The following is a 15,517-nucleotide window of genomic DNA, read 5'->3' as shown; positions in this document are numbered from 1 at the left end:
ACGGGGGCCCAACATAAGGCCAAGCACCGCGAGTCCGCTGGCACCGGGAGCGCCGAACGGTCGGGCTCTACGGGCGCCAGGCAGGGCGCACCCTCCCCGGCACCATCAACCACGAGCCAACGCTCTGGGTCGGGTAAGAGGAAGGCCGAGCACCCGGCGAAGCTCCTGGAGAGGCCCCGGTCGAGCTCTAAGGCAGAGGAGGAGCGTGGCAGTGCCCCCTCCCTCAAGGATAAGGCGGTGAGCGCACCTAAGGTGGTGAAGGCCTTGATCCATCCGACCAAGCCCTCTATCGAAACGGTCGCGGCGGCCCTGGCTCAGCCTGTGGTGGCTGCACCAGTGGTGGCGACCTCAGGGCCCAGAATCTCCCTGCCTCCTCGGAGGGAGTCTTCCTTTGTGCCCATCGATAGGACCCCCGTGAAACCCTCCGTGGGGAAGAAGGGGGGGCAGGGCGTCGTCGTAGATTCGGCCTCAACCTCAGAAGAGGAACTGATCGAGGTCTTAAGCCACGGCCTAGGCGTGGAAGAAGGCCAGCCCGTCGGAATGGACCCCGACGCAGGTGACGACGACGACATCGTCGAGGATACCGACGGGGCCCCTGCTCGCCCGTCGGATTCCCCTCTGCCAGCGCCGCAAGACAACTCGGCGGCCATTTTGTTGGCCATACAGTCCTTATGCTCCGAGATAAGGACGAGGCTACCGTTACCGACGGAGGAACCTCTCCCGTCGGGGGATCCAGAACCGGGACCTTCTGGTGTTCCCCCTACCAAGAAAAGAAGGATCCATCCACCACCTCCTTTTCAACCGTCGCGCCCCGTCCAGCCCTCCTCCCCGTCCACTCGAGGGGATGATACGGGGACTGACACGGCAGCGACGGGTACGGACGACGAGGCATACGACGAGGATTTTCCGTCGTCGCCTCCCACCAGGGCTTCTCCGCCCGACGAGATCGGATCTTTCCACTCCATGATCTCCAGGGCTTCCGAGCTTTTCCAACTCTGCCCTGAGGAGAAGAAAAAGGAAGGCTTCCTTTATCAGCGGCGCGAGGCCAAGAGGAAGACGGTCCTCGCAGTGCCTCTGTTGGACGACATTTGGGATGAGGGCCTTTCCCTCCTCAAGAACCCTTCCACGACGCCAGCAAGAAGAGACCGGTACGAGAAAAAGTACCGGGTCCCGGACACGGCCCCCCTATGCCTCCGGGCGCAGCCTACCCCGGACTCCGTCGTCTCCGCGGCAGCCAGGAAGAAAGCGGGGGGGGGTGCGGCCTCCACGTCGACTTCCCCGCCGGACGGCGAGGGAAAGAAATTGGATGCTATGGGACGTAGAGTCAACTCGTCGGCAGCGACGACGATTAAAGCGGCCAACGCCTTGGCTATCGTGGCCCGCTACGACAGGGAGCTCTGGTACAAGATGGCTCCCCTGCTGGATTTTCTGCCGGACGACAAGAGGGCGGAGGCCCTTGAGATCCTGCAGGAAGGTGAGGTGGCTTCGGACCACGCCATCACCGTGGCGACGGACATCGCCGACACTGGGTTCCGCCAGCTGGGCAACGGCGTTTGCCTTCGACGTCGTGGATGGCTCAAAGCTACGGACTTTCGGCAGGACGTCCAGACCAGAGTCCTGGACATGCCTTTCGACGGGAACAACCTGTTTGGGAAGACAGTGGACGATTCCCTTCAGGCCATCAAGGCGGATACTGAGACGGCCCGGGCCCTTGGAGTCCTGCAGCTACGACGGACGCCCTTTCGGAGCGGCGGAGGCAAGGGCGCCTCCAAAGGTTCCGGCGGCGGTTTCGCTTCCTACCGTCAAGCGGCCCGCTCGTCGTCGCAAGAGGCCTACAGAGGACGAGGCAAGTTTAGCAGACCCCGCCGTCGTCGCCAAGGAGGTCAAGGCGGCAAGGCCGCGTCCAAGCAGGATTGAACCGGCTGTGGGGTCGGGCCCCCACCGAAGCACCCCGGTGGGAGGCCGGCTGGTGGGCTTCGTCAGCGTGTGGGAGTCCATCTCCACCGACCGTTGGGTGCTGGACGCCCTGGCCCGGGGCCACGCGCTCGAATTTCAAAGAAGGTGCCCGCGCGTCCCCCCCGTGGCCAGGAAAGAACTTCACGTCCCTCAACTTCTCCTGGAGGTAAAGGCGATGCTCAGAAAGGGCGCCATCGAACTCGTCCCAAAGAGGCTTCGGGGCTCCGGAGTCTACTCGCGATACTTCCTCGTGAAGAAGAAGACGGGAGGATGGCGCCCCATCCTGGACCTGCGACGTCTGAACAAGTTCATCAAGGCGCAGAAGTTCCGGATGGTCACCCTCCAGCACGTCCTGGGTCAGCTGGAGGAAGGAGACTTCCTATCGTCGTTGGATTTGGAGGATGCCTACTTCCACATTCCCATCCTAAAGGGGCACCGAAAATTCCTCAGATTCGTGGTCCAAGGGCGTCATTACCAGTTCAAAGCCCTTCCCTTCGGACTACGGTCGGCACCCAGGGTTTTCACCAAGTGCCTCGCACCGGTGGCGGCGCAGCTGCGCCGCGAGGGGATTCACGTCTACCCCTACCTGGACGACTGGCTCATCCGCGCCAAGACGAGGGAGCTCGCCGTGGTCCACACGGCAAGGACCGTCCAACTCCTCACGGACCTGGGATTCTCCGTGAACTACGCCAAATCCCACCTGGTGCCCGCGCAAGTCGCTCTGTTTCTGGGAGCGAGGCTCGACACAGTGTCCCTTCTGGCCTCCCCGTCGGAGGAGAGGACCAGGACCATCTTGGGCAAGGTGCAACGGATGTTGGTGGCCGACGCGGCCAAAGTGAGGTCCATCAAGTCCCTCCTCGGGATGATGTCTTCCTGCATCTACCTCATTCCCATGTGCAGGCTCCGGATGCGCCCGTTGCAAGAATTCCTGGATGCGCGCTGGATCCAGACGACGGGCAGCTTCGAGGAAAGGATCAAGCTCGACGAGAGTTTCCGACGAGCGATACGGTGGTGGGGCACCCGCGCGCATCTGACGGCGGGCATGGACTTCCAGACCCCAGCCCACCAGGTGACTGTGACCACGGATGCCTCCCTAGAAGGGTGGGGAGCGCACACCGAAAATCTGCACGCAAGGGGACTCTGGCTCCCGACGGAGAAGTCCCTGCATATCAACGTCCTGGAGCTCCGTGCAGTGTTTTGGGCCCTCAGGTCCTTCCTTCCGTCCCTCAAGGGCAAGGTGGTGAGGATCTTCACCGACAACACCACCACCATGTTTTACATCAGGAAACAGGGCGGAACCAGGTCCCCAGCGCTGTCCAAGGAGGCGCAGGACCTGTGGCATTGGGCCGTCGCCCAAGGGATTCTTCTGGTGCCGTTTCATCTGGCAGGGATAAAAAACACCATCGCCGACTCACTCAGCAGGGAGCTGCGCTCGTGCCACGAGTGGGAACTACGGCAGGATCTGGTGGATCGCCTCTTCCGACGGTGGGGCACACCCCAGATCGACCTGTTCGCGACGGCGACGAACACCAAGTGCCGGAGGTTCGCCAGCAGGTTTCCCCAGACGAGGAGCATGGGCGATGCTTTCTCGTTCCCCTGGGAGGGCCTGTTCCTCTACGCGTTCCCTCCCTTGCCTCTGCTAATCCGGCTCGTCAACCAGCTCAAGAGGTCACGGTGCAGGATGATCCTCGTCGCACCTGCGTGGCCGAGGCAGATATGGTTCCCGGACCTTCTGGACTTGTCAGCGTCCCCGCCGATCAAGCTGCCGGCGGACGCGGATCTACTCTCCAGGGAAGGAGGCGCCATCCTCCACCACGACCCGAAGTCGCTGAACTTGCAGGCCTGGCTCCTGCAGCGCTAGAGTTTGGAGGATACGACATACCGGCCGATTGCAGAGAGGTTCTTGCAAAGGCCAGGGCGTCCTCGACTCTTAAATGCTACGGACACAAATGGAAGAGGTTCTCTGTCTGGTGCCACGCACAGAAGATTAACCCTCTACGGATTACGGCTCCCCAAGTACTGCCGTACCTGCTGACGCTGGCCAAAGCTGGTCTGGCACACGCGTCCATCAAGATTCATCTTGCTGCGATCTCCAGATACACCAGAACCACGGGCCGGACGTCCTTGTGGTCTCATCGTCTGGTGAAAGAGTTCATGAAGGGACTGTTCAGATCGTTCCCGCCGGTGAAGGCTCCGGCCCCGGCGTGGGAGCTCAACGTGGTGCTGACCAAGCTCATGGGACCTCCGTTCGAGCCTCTGCACTCGGCCCCGTTGAAGTTTCTATCGTGGAAAACAGCTTTTCTCGTTGCCATCACCTCCGCACGACGAGTGGGAGAGATCCAGGCCCTTTCCTGCAAGGCCCCGTACTTGACTTTCCACGACACGAGGGTAGTGCTCAGGACGCACCCCTCCTTCATGCCCAAGGTACCGTCGGACTTCCATCTCTACGAACCCTTGGTGTTACCTGTGTTCTTCCCGTCGCCTTCGTCGCCGGCTGAGAGGACTTTGCACTCGCTGGATGTAGCTAGAGCGCTGAAGTTCTACGTGGACCGCACGAAGGGTTTTCGGAAGACGTCACAACTCTTTGTGAACTTTGGACCTGTCAATCAGGGGAAGGCTCTCTCGAAGGCTTCCATCTCCAGATGGCTCTCCGGCTGTATCATGTACTGTCACCGGTTGGCAAACCGACCGCTGCCTGGCCGTCCGAGAGCCCATTCCACCAGAGCGATCGCAGCTACCACGGCGTTCCTATCTGGTGTGCCCCTGCTGGACATATGCAGGGCTGCTACGTGGAGGTCGACGCACACCTTCACGAAATTCTACTGCGTCGACCGGGATTCCAGGGAGGAGTCCAGGGTCGGCCAAGCAGTGCTGCGCAACCTGTTCGCCTGAGGTGAGCCTGGTGAGGAGGTAAGATGCTTAATGTTGAGTTAATGTGATGCTTAATGTTGAGCCTTTGCCACCTCCCGTGGTTGTGCATGTGTGTACTGCTATGTATTCTTTATTCATGAGCATGTGAATCCATGCCAGACCCCATGCTGGAGAAGGAACAAGTTACTTACCTGTAACTGTTGTTCTCCAGCATGGGTCTGGCATGGATTCACATGCGAACCCTCCCGCCTACCCCTCTGCGGCTCTTCACTTGGTCATACTGCCACTTCACGTGCTTCCAAATCTGAAGATGGCTGCCGGAGGAGGTGCTTAGGTAGAGGGCAGTCATTGGCTGTGGTCAGTATGACGCAGAGACCAGTGATTGGTTATTACTACGAAAGACTGATCAGAAACGAAACTGATACTGGTTTTTTCTTTACCGAGGATTCCCAGCCTGACGACGGGGAATATTCATGAGCATGTGAATCCATGCCAGACCCATGCTGGAGAACAACAGTTACAGGTAAGTAACTTGTTCCTTTTTTACCATCTGTTGTACAAAGTATGGACAGCAAGTTTCACAACTTATGGACCTTTCATTAGCCCCCATTTGCCGTTGGCAATATCTGTTGCCTTGCTTTTAGTCTCTCTTGGCTTGGGAAATGTTTGTAGGTATTAGTTCTTAATAATATTGCCACACCGGGTTGCTGGGTATTCCAAAAGCTCACCCGTTTAAAGTTAGTCATTTGGTTTAGTCATATAAAGCTTTCTTTGCTTTTCAATAGTTTTGTATTCAAAATCAGTTTTAGAACCACTTTCACTCATACGCGTGTGCTGCTTACTTTAACGCCTTTCTTGAACACGTGAGCGCGTGCAGAGCGCTACGGGGTCACAACCAGTCTGTGAACTCACTGGGTAAAACATGCATGTCTGATCCCCTTGCTGCTCGCAGGACACCTCGTGCCCCGGCAGACTGCTTCTTAGTCTGCTGTCACCCGTGCCTTCTGCACCAGGAGCTCCTTTTGCTCCTGAAGCCCTCTGGTGCATGCCAACTACCGGAGACCTCACGCTTCCTCTTGCATGCTTCCAGCTGTGCTATCTCTGCACTGTTTCTGGAGGGTACAGACCCTCTCAGGACCGGCAGCAGGTATCTGCTGAGTTGTGGTCCCATGGTATTCTCCCTCCTCCAGCGTCTGCCTTGGCTGCCTGTACAAATCACACTACTTCTGTTTCCCCTCACTCTCTGCCCGGCTTCCCTTGGCCCTCCCCCTACCCCCACCTGCGAGGCTAAGAACCTCGGGGTCATCTTTGACTCCACCCTTTCCTTCTCCGCCCACATCTCTGAGGTCTCTAAAAAGTCAAATTTCCGACTGCACCTCCTCAGAGGTACTCTGCTTTCCTCTCCTTCCCCCAGAAGCTCATAGTATCACAAGCTCTGGTTCTCTCTAATTTGGACTTTTGTAACAGCCTCTTTCGAAATCTACCTGCCTCTACGCTCTGCCCTCTGCAACTAATCCAGAACAGGACTGCGAGACTTGTCCTTGGCCTCAAGCCCTGGGATCGTATCTCTCAAGCTCTGAAATCTCTCCACTGGCTCCCAGTGGATGTAAGGATTAAATTCAAAACCCTCTGCATTGTCCACAAGGCTTTCTGGGGCCTGGGTCCAAAATACCTTCAGCTATCCCTCCGCAAATAGTTCCCTCTCAAGCTCTTCCCTCCTCTACCTCCAACTCCCTCAGGGTCAGTCGTTTTTCAAAGAAACAAGCTCCGGGTAGATCTTGGTTTTCGGCTGGGGTCTCCCCCTGGAACAGCCTCCCTGCCACTCTACAACTTGAGGAGAACCATCTCCGGTTCCGGAAGCACCTCAAGACCTTCCTCTTTTCTTCTGCCTTCGCTCCCTCTCTCCCCTGCTGATCTGTTCTCTTGGCACTGTGCACCTGGCCACCCTCTGTCTTTCGGACCCAGGTACCTGCTCACCCTGCCACCCTCCCGTACTGCCTCCGGGCCACCCCTTGCACTGGGGTCTGTATCTGTACCCATACAGCCCCCCTTTTTTGTTCCTGCACTTATGAGGCCTACCCTGTCTGCTGCCTTAAACCTAACACTTGCAAATTGCTGGCTGCATTACCACTGTTTGTTGCCTTTATTATTTATTTATTGTTATTTATCTGTTTCTCCTCTCCTTTGCACTTTCCACTTCTCCCTCTTTCCATGCACTTTTCCCCTCCCCCATGCACTTGCGTGTTCTCAATGTCACTGGGCCTAGTAAGATCGCTGTTTTGTTCTCCCTGTCCCCCTCCCTTGCCTTGTCGCGCTCTGAAACACTCGTGTACGTCCGCGATAGAAATAAAATATCAATCAATCTTCTTGCGCTTTCTTTCTCTCATGGTCTGCACCTGAGGGGGCATTTTAAGCCTCGATCTCCCTCAGGTGTGTCATTTGAATTAACAATCTGACCACTCCTGCAGCATTGTACCTTTGCAGCCATCTTCCTCGTCTCAGTACTTATGGAGTTATGGGACTTGAAGTCCCTAATCGTAAAGTTAGTTTTCTGGGTTTGATTTGCACTTTTAAATTCATGCCCATTTCTCATAATATTCTTTAAAGGACTGTCATAAGGATAAGCCACCAGACTGGATTGAAAAGAGGAATGCATCTCTGTAAGCCATTATTATTCACAGATTTCCTTTCATTGTACCTTTGGGCGCTATGAAGGTTTTTCGCTTTTAGTCTTGTGGATTTTGGTTGGGCGCTATGAAGGTTTTTCGCTTTTAGTCTTGTGGATTTTGGAAGGGTTTTTATTTCTCGCGATGCCTAGTGGTTTGTTTTCACCCATATTTACATGTTTAGCTTGTGGAACAAAAAGATGGTTATTACAACAAGCCGTTACATACTTTGACATTGAGGAGACATCCTCCCTAGAGAAAGACAAATACTGCGTCTCACTCCACTGAGTCCTCTCATTTCCCTGGGCCCTTTCTCCTTCCAGGTGATCCTCCCGCCGAACACCACCCCCAAGGTCAGGATCAGAAAGCGTCTTCCTTTCCCTGGCCGCAGACCTTGGGCAGGTATTTAGTGAGGAGTCTGTAGGATTCATTACACTACTGATCACAGGTGGGCCAAAAAACTGTGTTCACAAGAAGCAAATGGTCATTTTGAAATGGTGCTGTAGGGTTTTAAACATCCCTAGGTTTGACCGACTTAAAATTAATTGTATTTATTCTATTTTACCAAGTTACCTTTTGAATTTTCTTAACTTGGGGGGGGGGGGGGGGGGTTGGGGGGGGGTTACAGTCATCATCTGGGTATTTAACTTGCGCCGAAATTCCCAGTTGTATTAATTGTGCAAAAAGGATTTTTAATGGGACATATAAATAAAGTAGCCACAGTTTTGCCAAAGTATAGATCAGAAAATCTGATTGGCCTCCTCACAATTGGTAGCACAACCAATTCCATGTAGAGCACATGATGGTGGTGTTTGAGGTTGTAGGGTTCTATGACCGTGGAGGGCGGGCAGGGGGTGCTGGAGTGTAGATTTATGGTGCTTCATGAGGAATTGCAGCAGTTAAAACCTTCTGTTTTGCAGAGCACTGTGCTGTTGTGTAGGGGGCTGGGAGCTGTGAAGTTGTTCTCCAGTGTATAGGGCAGTGGTGCTGGCTATGGCCATAAGTGATTGCATGATTTTGTAATCAGCAGAGCACTGTGGTGTGTTAGGGCTCACTTGCAGCAAAGGTGTGCGAGCGTTATGTGGTAGTCTAGGCACGTGCACTGTGGTGGTGTGTGTCGCTAAGTTACAGTGTGAACTATTGAGCTGCAGAGCACACAGCTGTGCTGTTGGGTCTCTGTGGAAGTGTTTGAGGGCTCTGTGGTATTCAAGGTGTGGCAGATAGTTATGCATTAAAATCATGCAGTAAGAAAATGTATTGAACACTAATGGCAGGGGGGGCACCCAAGCATGCATTCCGCCTAGGGTGCGTTTGGTCTGAGACTCTGTGTAGATGGTGAGCGATTTGTGGTGTGTGGTACCTGGCTTGAAAAGGAGTGAGTTACAAGTTTGTAGGAGAGATTGTGCCCTAATTTGGAAACATACCACTCTCCTCTACATTGCTTCTCCCTTGACACTGTCTTATTGCCCCATGTCAGGCAACACTGTCCCACAGCCCTCAAACCCGAGGCTTCTAGTTGAACTCCAAGCACCCTCAGTTATTTGGAACTTTTAACAACGATTTCTGCTCTGTATAGATTGTTCACTTCCCCACACCTCTTTTCTTGACTCTGGGCCTAGACACTTTGACCTTTTCTGACCTTGCTACCCCAAATCCATGGTCTCTGTCCTCCTTGTCTTCCTGGCCTCGTCTGAATGTGGTTATCCCCTACTGCACTGTCATTCTTCCTGGTTTCGGCTACTGTTCTTGTTGGAGTTTGTTGCAGTTCACTTATCTGATTGCATCACTGACTGTGCTGGGCACATCCCTAGCCACTTGCAATTGTTGTTGCCCCTTTGGTTTGCCCTTTCTTGTCTGGAGTTGCAGATACTGTTTCTCATGCACTTTGCTGTCCACTTCTGGATGTTTGCCATCCCCTCCTGCTTGTTGTTACCCTACTCCTATCTTTGAGTTTGCCGTTTTCTGTTGTCCCGGATTTGGCCCTTCTGTAGTCTCGTTGTTTCCCCAACCCTTACGTGTGTTGTCATTTGACACCACCAAGCCTTTCGTTCCTTTCCACTAATCCCAACTTTTTAAAAATTACATTTGATCTACAGTAGCCTAACATTTCTCTTGTTTGGTGCTACATTTAGTATACTTTCCCTAGTCCTTCAGGGTTTCTCATTTAATATAGATGTCCTTATTGCCATCCAGACACTTGTATTTTCCATTTCTCTGCTTCTGCATTTCCTTTTTGAGAAGGGTTCAATGTGTTGAAAGCATTTACTCCGGTATGTTCTTAATTTTGGGTGAGCGAGTTGGGGGTGGTGCCTTTACGAATCTATATGCTGCTTTGTTTGCCATGTCTATATGGGGATTCCCATACATCTGAAGTAAATGGTACTAGGAACTTGGAGTAGAAGAGTTACTACAGTGTTTGCCCTACGGTTGGGGTGTTTTGGAATAGCACAGAAGGCAGTGTATGCTTTTGAAAGTTCCACTGGAGAAAATAGTGACGGGTTAGTGTACTGGCATAGGTGTAAAATGCAAATTACATTCTTATTAATATTGGAATCTAGCTCACCTATGCATTAAACTCAGAATTATTTAAGAAAGTGTCACAAATGTCCATCCGGCAGTGGGAGGCAGATATATAGCGGATGCCAAAAGTTGCATTTCCCATTGAAACACTTCGAGCAGTTTCTGCTGTGAAACATGTTTCTATGTATTTACAAAAACATGCACGAGAAACCGGTTTTTGAGATGACTAGCAACCTTCAAGTAGTTTTGTTAAAATCCATCGAGTGGTTTTGATGAAAGAAAATGGGGCAAACATTTCTAAATCATGCTTGCTGATGAGCATCCCGAAACGCGACCGGCTGAAGAGTTTGGAAGAGTTTGCAAAATGTGTGGCTGGACCCAATTTTGGATTGAAATACTGTCTGACTGCCATGCCTGGAAGTTTATTTTATTTATATGGAAGTGTCCAGCATTCCTCCCCAGGTCAGTGTCCTGTGGACATGGGCACAGACACTCTAATTTCTCCATTTCTCTGAACGTGCCCCAACTTCATACCCAATTGGGACACGGCCTTTATCCTTGTTTCCAGCCCTCCCTTTGTCCAGGACCATCATCTTGTATTACAGGCAGTTAAACCCATAACCTGTTGAAATTCGAAACGTTGTACGTTCCAGTATTTCAGTAGGCAAGCAGTTTGTCTGATATCTTCTGTGTTTATTTCACACTGTTTTGAGCAGCATGTGGTGTAAAGGATTTCTAGATGCATTAAAATAAACAATCTATTAAAAACAGTTTATTCTCCAATATAACCCTTTTCAACAGGAAGTACTTATGCAAAGCTTAAACTGTCTTTTGATAACTGTCATACACTTTAATGCAGGCTTTTGTTCAGTGTCAATTTAAAGCGCATTGAAATAAATGGAATTCTTTAATCCAGCCAACACAATGTTTTTGGGCCATCAGCCCCTTTCTGTCTTTCTGTTTAAAATTGATAAAAAATACAAATTGACCATTTCTTTGTTTTTTTTAGTGCCTTTGCGACTTTGGAAGAGGAAGCCTGTACTGAGCTTGTCCCATATCTTGCTTACATTCTCGATACGCTGGTGTTTGCTTTCAGTAAATACCAACATAAAAACCTGCTTATTCTTTATGATGCCATTGGAACATTAGCAGATTCTGTGGGACATCATTTAAATAAACCAGTGAGTATTGATGTTGTGAAGGCATCTGTCCTTACAATGGATTGACAGACATCACTGAATTAAAACCCAGCACACACTATTTAGTTAGGTATTGAAATGTTTGGAATGTGTGGTAAGCAGGAATGCTTTTTGTAGTGGAACAACATTTGCAAGCACTTTATAAAAAAACTGAAAGCAGTTGCCTCTTGCTCTGTGTCCGATAGTAGTATATCCTTGTTTTTTTGTGTTTTTGGCTTAACTGTTCAGTCCATTTGGCTTAAGGTAGCTTTTTTGTAATGTCCTCTTTTGAATAATTACTTTTACTCATGAAAATTGTAATCCTTGAGCCAGCTTATGGCTAATTGTAGGCATATTCTCTGTATCTTTGTGCTTTGTTCCTGTATGATTAAGTGCTTTATAGCTTAAATGATGAGGTGTGTCACTGGGTAGTGTGACGATTCACAAAGTGTCGGCACTTCTCCCTAAGGGGGAGCCCCTTCTCATGAGTCTGGGGAGGCAAGGCCACTACCCAATAGTTTAATGTGGGAGGGACTTCCCCACCCCCACCTGTGGGGACAGGGATGACCACCTGGGGTGCAGCCCGGGCTAGCCCATTCCATCACCCGCACACATTCCCTAGTCCTACACTACACCTCCTAATCCTTCCTCAGAGAGCAAACATATGTACTATTGTCATAGTGATGATACCAGCCAAGTAGGAAGGACTAGGACAAGTCAGATCCGAAGTATGAAGATTGCACCTTCAATTTCTGCCACGAGGTAGCTCACTGGAATCATGAAGAGCGGCCATGATCATGCACTGCAGGTGTTTACGATGGGCGGAGGCGGGACCAGTCCTTCATAAGGAAAACTGAAGACTGACTCAATGTTGTCTTTGAGGAACCTGGGCGATTTGAATCCTGACTGAAGCAAGCGGAGCAGCAGACACTGGCGAGATGCTTTGAGTCTCGAACGGCAAACCTGCAGGAGCAGACCCCTCTGCCCGACCTGGAAAGGAGAGTTGTGCCGTAACCTTGACCAGGTGTACCGATGAGTCCCACAGACGCTGGGACCGCAAAGGTGGGAGATCCGCGAAAATGCTGTGGAGCTGGCCGGCCGAAGGAGATGGCGTCTGGAAGCACAGCAGAAAACCCATCACTGGAACAACTGGCGCACTGCCTGACCCTGCGTGAAGATAAAGCTGGTCACGGGAGGCCTGGTGGGGACATGAAGGGAACAGCTTACGCTGGAAACGTCAGGAGAACGCCTCCTTGCCCCAGTTGCCCATATAAGACCACAGGACACCAAAGAGGAGTCTGGGACCCAGAACTAGGGACAGACAGCATCAAAGGAAATCTTCCTTGTCACAGTGGGAAAGAGAAACATTGACCATTGGGGAAGGGTCTGGGACCCTGACATGATTTGGGACTTTGTTGAAAACAAGTCAAAGTGGAAAAGTGTACGTGAAGTTGAAAGTATTAAGAGACATATGTATTGAGCCATACCAAGAGAAGGTAGCCATTCTCCTGGTACCACACTGGGAGGAGGTGTGATAACGCCAGGGGTAGGGATTCATTCCCCCAGGCCTTGTGTTAAACTGTGCAAAAGCATACCAAGAGAAGGGAGACACGCTCTTTCTCCTGTACTGAGAGTTCGGATAAAGGGAAGGGAGTCATTCCACCTGGTTCTATTAAAGAATGTAACAAGCCGCACGAGGATAAGGGAGCCATTCACCTGGCGGTAACTTTGTGCAAGGACTGGGTGAAACCCACAAGGCAGGGTAAGGGAGTCATTCTGCCATGTAACTTTGGTTTGAGAGAAAATTCTTTTGAAAAATACCCAAGAAGAAGAGAACCATTTGTCTTAAATAAGTAACTTTTTGTTGTATAAGGTGAGGGATAGAAGTAGGTTTTGCCACAGGATGATGGAATTTACGTTGACTGACATTCTGACAGACCCTTGTAGTATTAGTTTTGAGGCAGGGAAAACCCCTCTTAGAAGTTGTGGAGTAAGGTCCTTTTTCACACAGAAATAATGGTTTATAACCAAACCCATGCCACCTTTGTGTCCGTTTCCTTCTTCAATACCCTTACAGTAGCCAAGTACAATATATGGATTCACTTGGAATTAGCTCAATAATGCTTCAGGTTTTTCTGTTTAACATTGGCTACTGCAATTAAGTCCCTTCTCCGCCTAAAATGTTCACAGGGTTAGCTAGGGAGATGAAAGGAAATGGGTTTAGAGTGAGTGTGAGCGAGCAGAGGTGCATCCTCCTCCCTCCCTCTCCCTAGCCTCCAGTCTTTCCCGGCCTGTTCATTTGCAGTGTAACTGTACATATTGTGTTCATGTGAATACTGGCTTATACCCAACACACCATATTTATCTCCACTTTCAATGTACCAATGCATCATCCTTCACTACCTGGCTTGCTCTCACTACTTTAGGGACTGCCACCGCTATATTTATTTTATCCTGTGTACTGCACTTATTGTATTGGTGTCTGCCCAATCATTAAAATATACAATACAAATGACCCCTTCAGATAATTCTTACCAATGGGCTTGTGGGGCTAGCAGTGATGGTGAATCTGTCTTGCTTGTGGTGGTGCAGCTATGAGGTGTGGTGGAGTCATGCTACCAAACCCCCCACCTTCTGATGCGATGGGTGAACTTGTGATTGTTGGGCTTATGATGTTCTGCCGTGCTGCCCTTTGCTCCATCATGGTGGCCGAGAAGCCCATAACTCCAAATTGTGGTGGAAGTGATTAAGTGATTGACTGCTCACCCTGTAAAGGGGGGTGGGGGGAGAGGGGGGGGGGCTTGGCTGGGTTTGAGATTTCTTGATCAGTGGTTGGGCCAGCAATGGGTGTAGTAGGGACTATGAAGTGATGTTGTAGCCCTTCACCCTTGACAGTGGGGCGACAGACCGTGGTCATTTGAGGGCTTTGTCTGGCCATCTGGTTAAGGGTGACTGTGGGGGTTGAGGTGTTGCATCAAAATCCAGGAAGACACTGGGCCATGGAATTTTTAGAACCAGCTCATTACAGAGATGGTTACAAGCCTTACTTGGCTGGTTTTATACATGTGTTGAAAAGAGCGCAATGGGGGTCAACCCTAAATGCGCTGCTGGTATGTTTCTCTCCACCATGTAAAGGAGGGTCACAAAATATCAGCATGGGAAATCCTTAGCATCTGAGTTGAATAGGTCAAGGTCCATAATCATAAGCGTTTGTTTGCTATCTTGAGAGGATTGCAAGAAGGTGACACTCTCAACATTGATCTTATGTTTGATAAACTGTAAGAGGTGGAGACGATTGGCCAGATAATGTTTTTTTTCAATGTATTGGCCTCTGTTAGGCAGAAACCTGTGCAGTTCCCTCTGGGACCACTGCAAAAGATTTAAGACTACAGGTGTTTGGCAGTAAACCCACTTGGTAGCAGTCTGTACCACACAGATTCACTTGGTAGCTGTGGCTGAGCAGCCAGACTTCCCTCAAGAAGAGTTAGGCAGTATGCAAAGTATACACAATAGGCACTCGGATACAATAGCACAAGCAAACACTGACCAGAGGTTTGGTATCAAGGTATATGATTATTTATTTAAAAACACACTGATTGAAACACTCCAGCACTATTATTGTAAATCACTCTCAACACAGTTACTATTATTCTATATACATCCCTTATTCCTTATCAGACAAGTCTTAGTTAACACCACTTATTTCCAGACAGAGGTGAGCGCCTAACTATAGCTGGCACTCCAATAAGTTAACGAAAAAGGGAGGGGAAAAAGGCAGAATGTAGGAAAATACACCACACTAATCTTTAGGAACTCTTAAGCAAGGTAGGAAAGTCAAATGTTACCTTGTGAGCCAAAGTCCACAGGCCGGGCCCACTCTTGGAGAGAGCAGGGCACAAATGCACCCAAGATCACACAATGACAACGGGCTTAAAAACTCTTGCAGGGAGTTCAGAAAGGTTTTAGTTAGGCTCAGAAAAGTTTGGCCAGGGTGTCCCAGGCTAACCCAGGTTCGAAAGCCGGGGGCTAAATCTACCCCGTACAGTCGGTTGCAAGGGAAGCCAGGCGGAACAAAGTCCTAAGTGACACCCTCTAAAATGTTTAGTTCATCGAAAGGGTTCCGGACTCCATCAAGCAAGGCTTTGCCTCTTGAGGAAAGGGCTCTGCACATCCAAAGAATGGTCACCAAATTTCAAAACACCAATTGTCTGCCAGCACTGGACATTTTATATTTGCTGTCTCAAAGCATCCTGCATTCTCCTTGTAACGGAGGCCTGATTGAGAATAGGGTCACTCCAGGGGGCCCTCACATCAGTGGTCACAGTT

At 50.7% G+C, this 15,517-nt stretch overlaps 1 protein-coding gene across 2 annotated transcripts in view; it reads left to right on the top strand.

Moving 5' to 3' along the window:
- TNPO1 (transportin 1) overlaps window positions 1–15,517 on the top strand; it is a 1,970,728-nt gene that overhangs the window by 1,239,902 nt on the left and 715,309 nt on the right. For both annotated transcript variants that reach the window (XR_011280658.1, XM_069627508.1), the window contains exon 13: window positions 11,023–11,194. Coding sequence is in view for 1 of the 2 variants with exons in the window: in XM_069627508.1 (XP_069483609.1) it covers window positions 11,023–11,194 (172 nt within the window). In the remaining variant the exon portion in view is untranslated. The remainder of the gene's footprint in view (window positions 1–11,022; window positions 11,195–15,517) is intronic.

Source organism: Ambystoma mexicanum, chromosome 6p (assembly GCF_040938575.1).
Source record: "Ambystoma mexicanum isolate Mex_15411 chromosome 6p, UKY_AmexF1_1, whole genome shotgun sequence".
Taxonomy (NCBI): domain Eukaryota; kingdom Metazoa; phylum Chordata; class Amphibia; order Caudata; family Ambystomatidae; genus Ambystoma; species Ambystoma mexicanum.
This window is presented reverse-complemented; position numbering and strand designations above follow the sequence as displayed.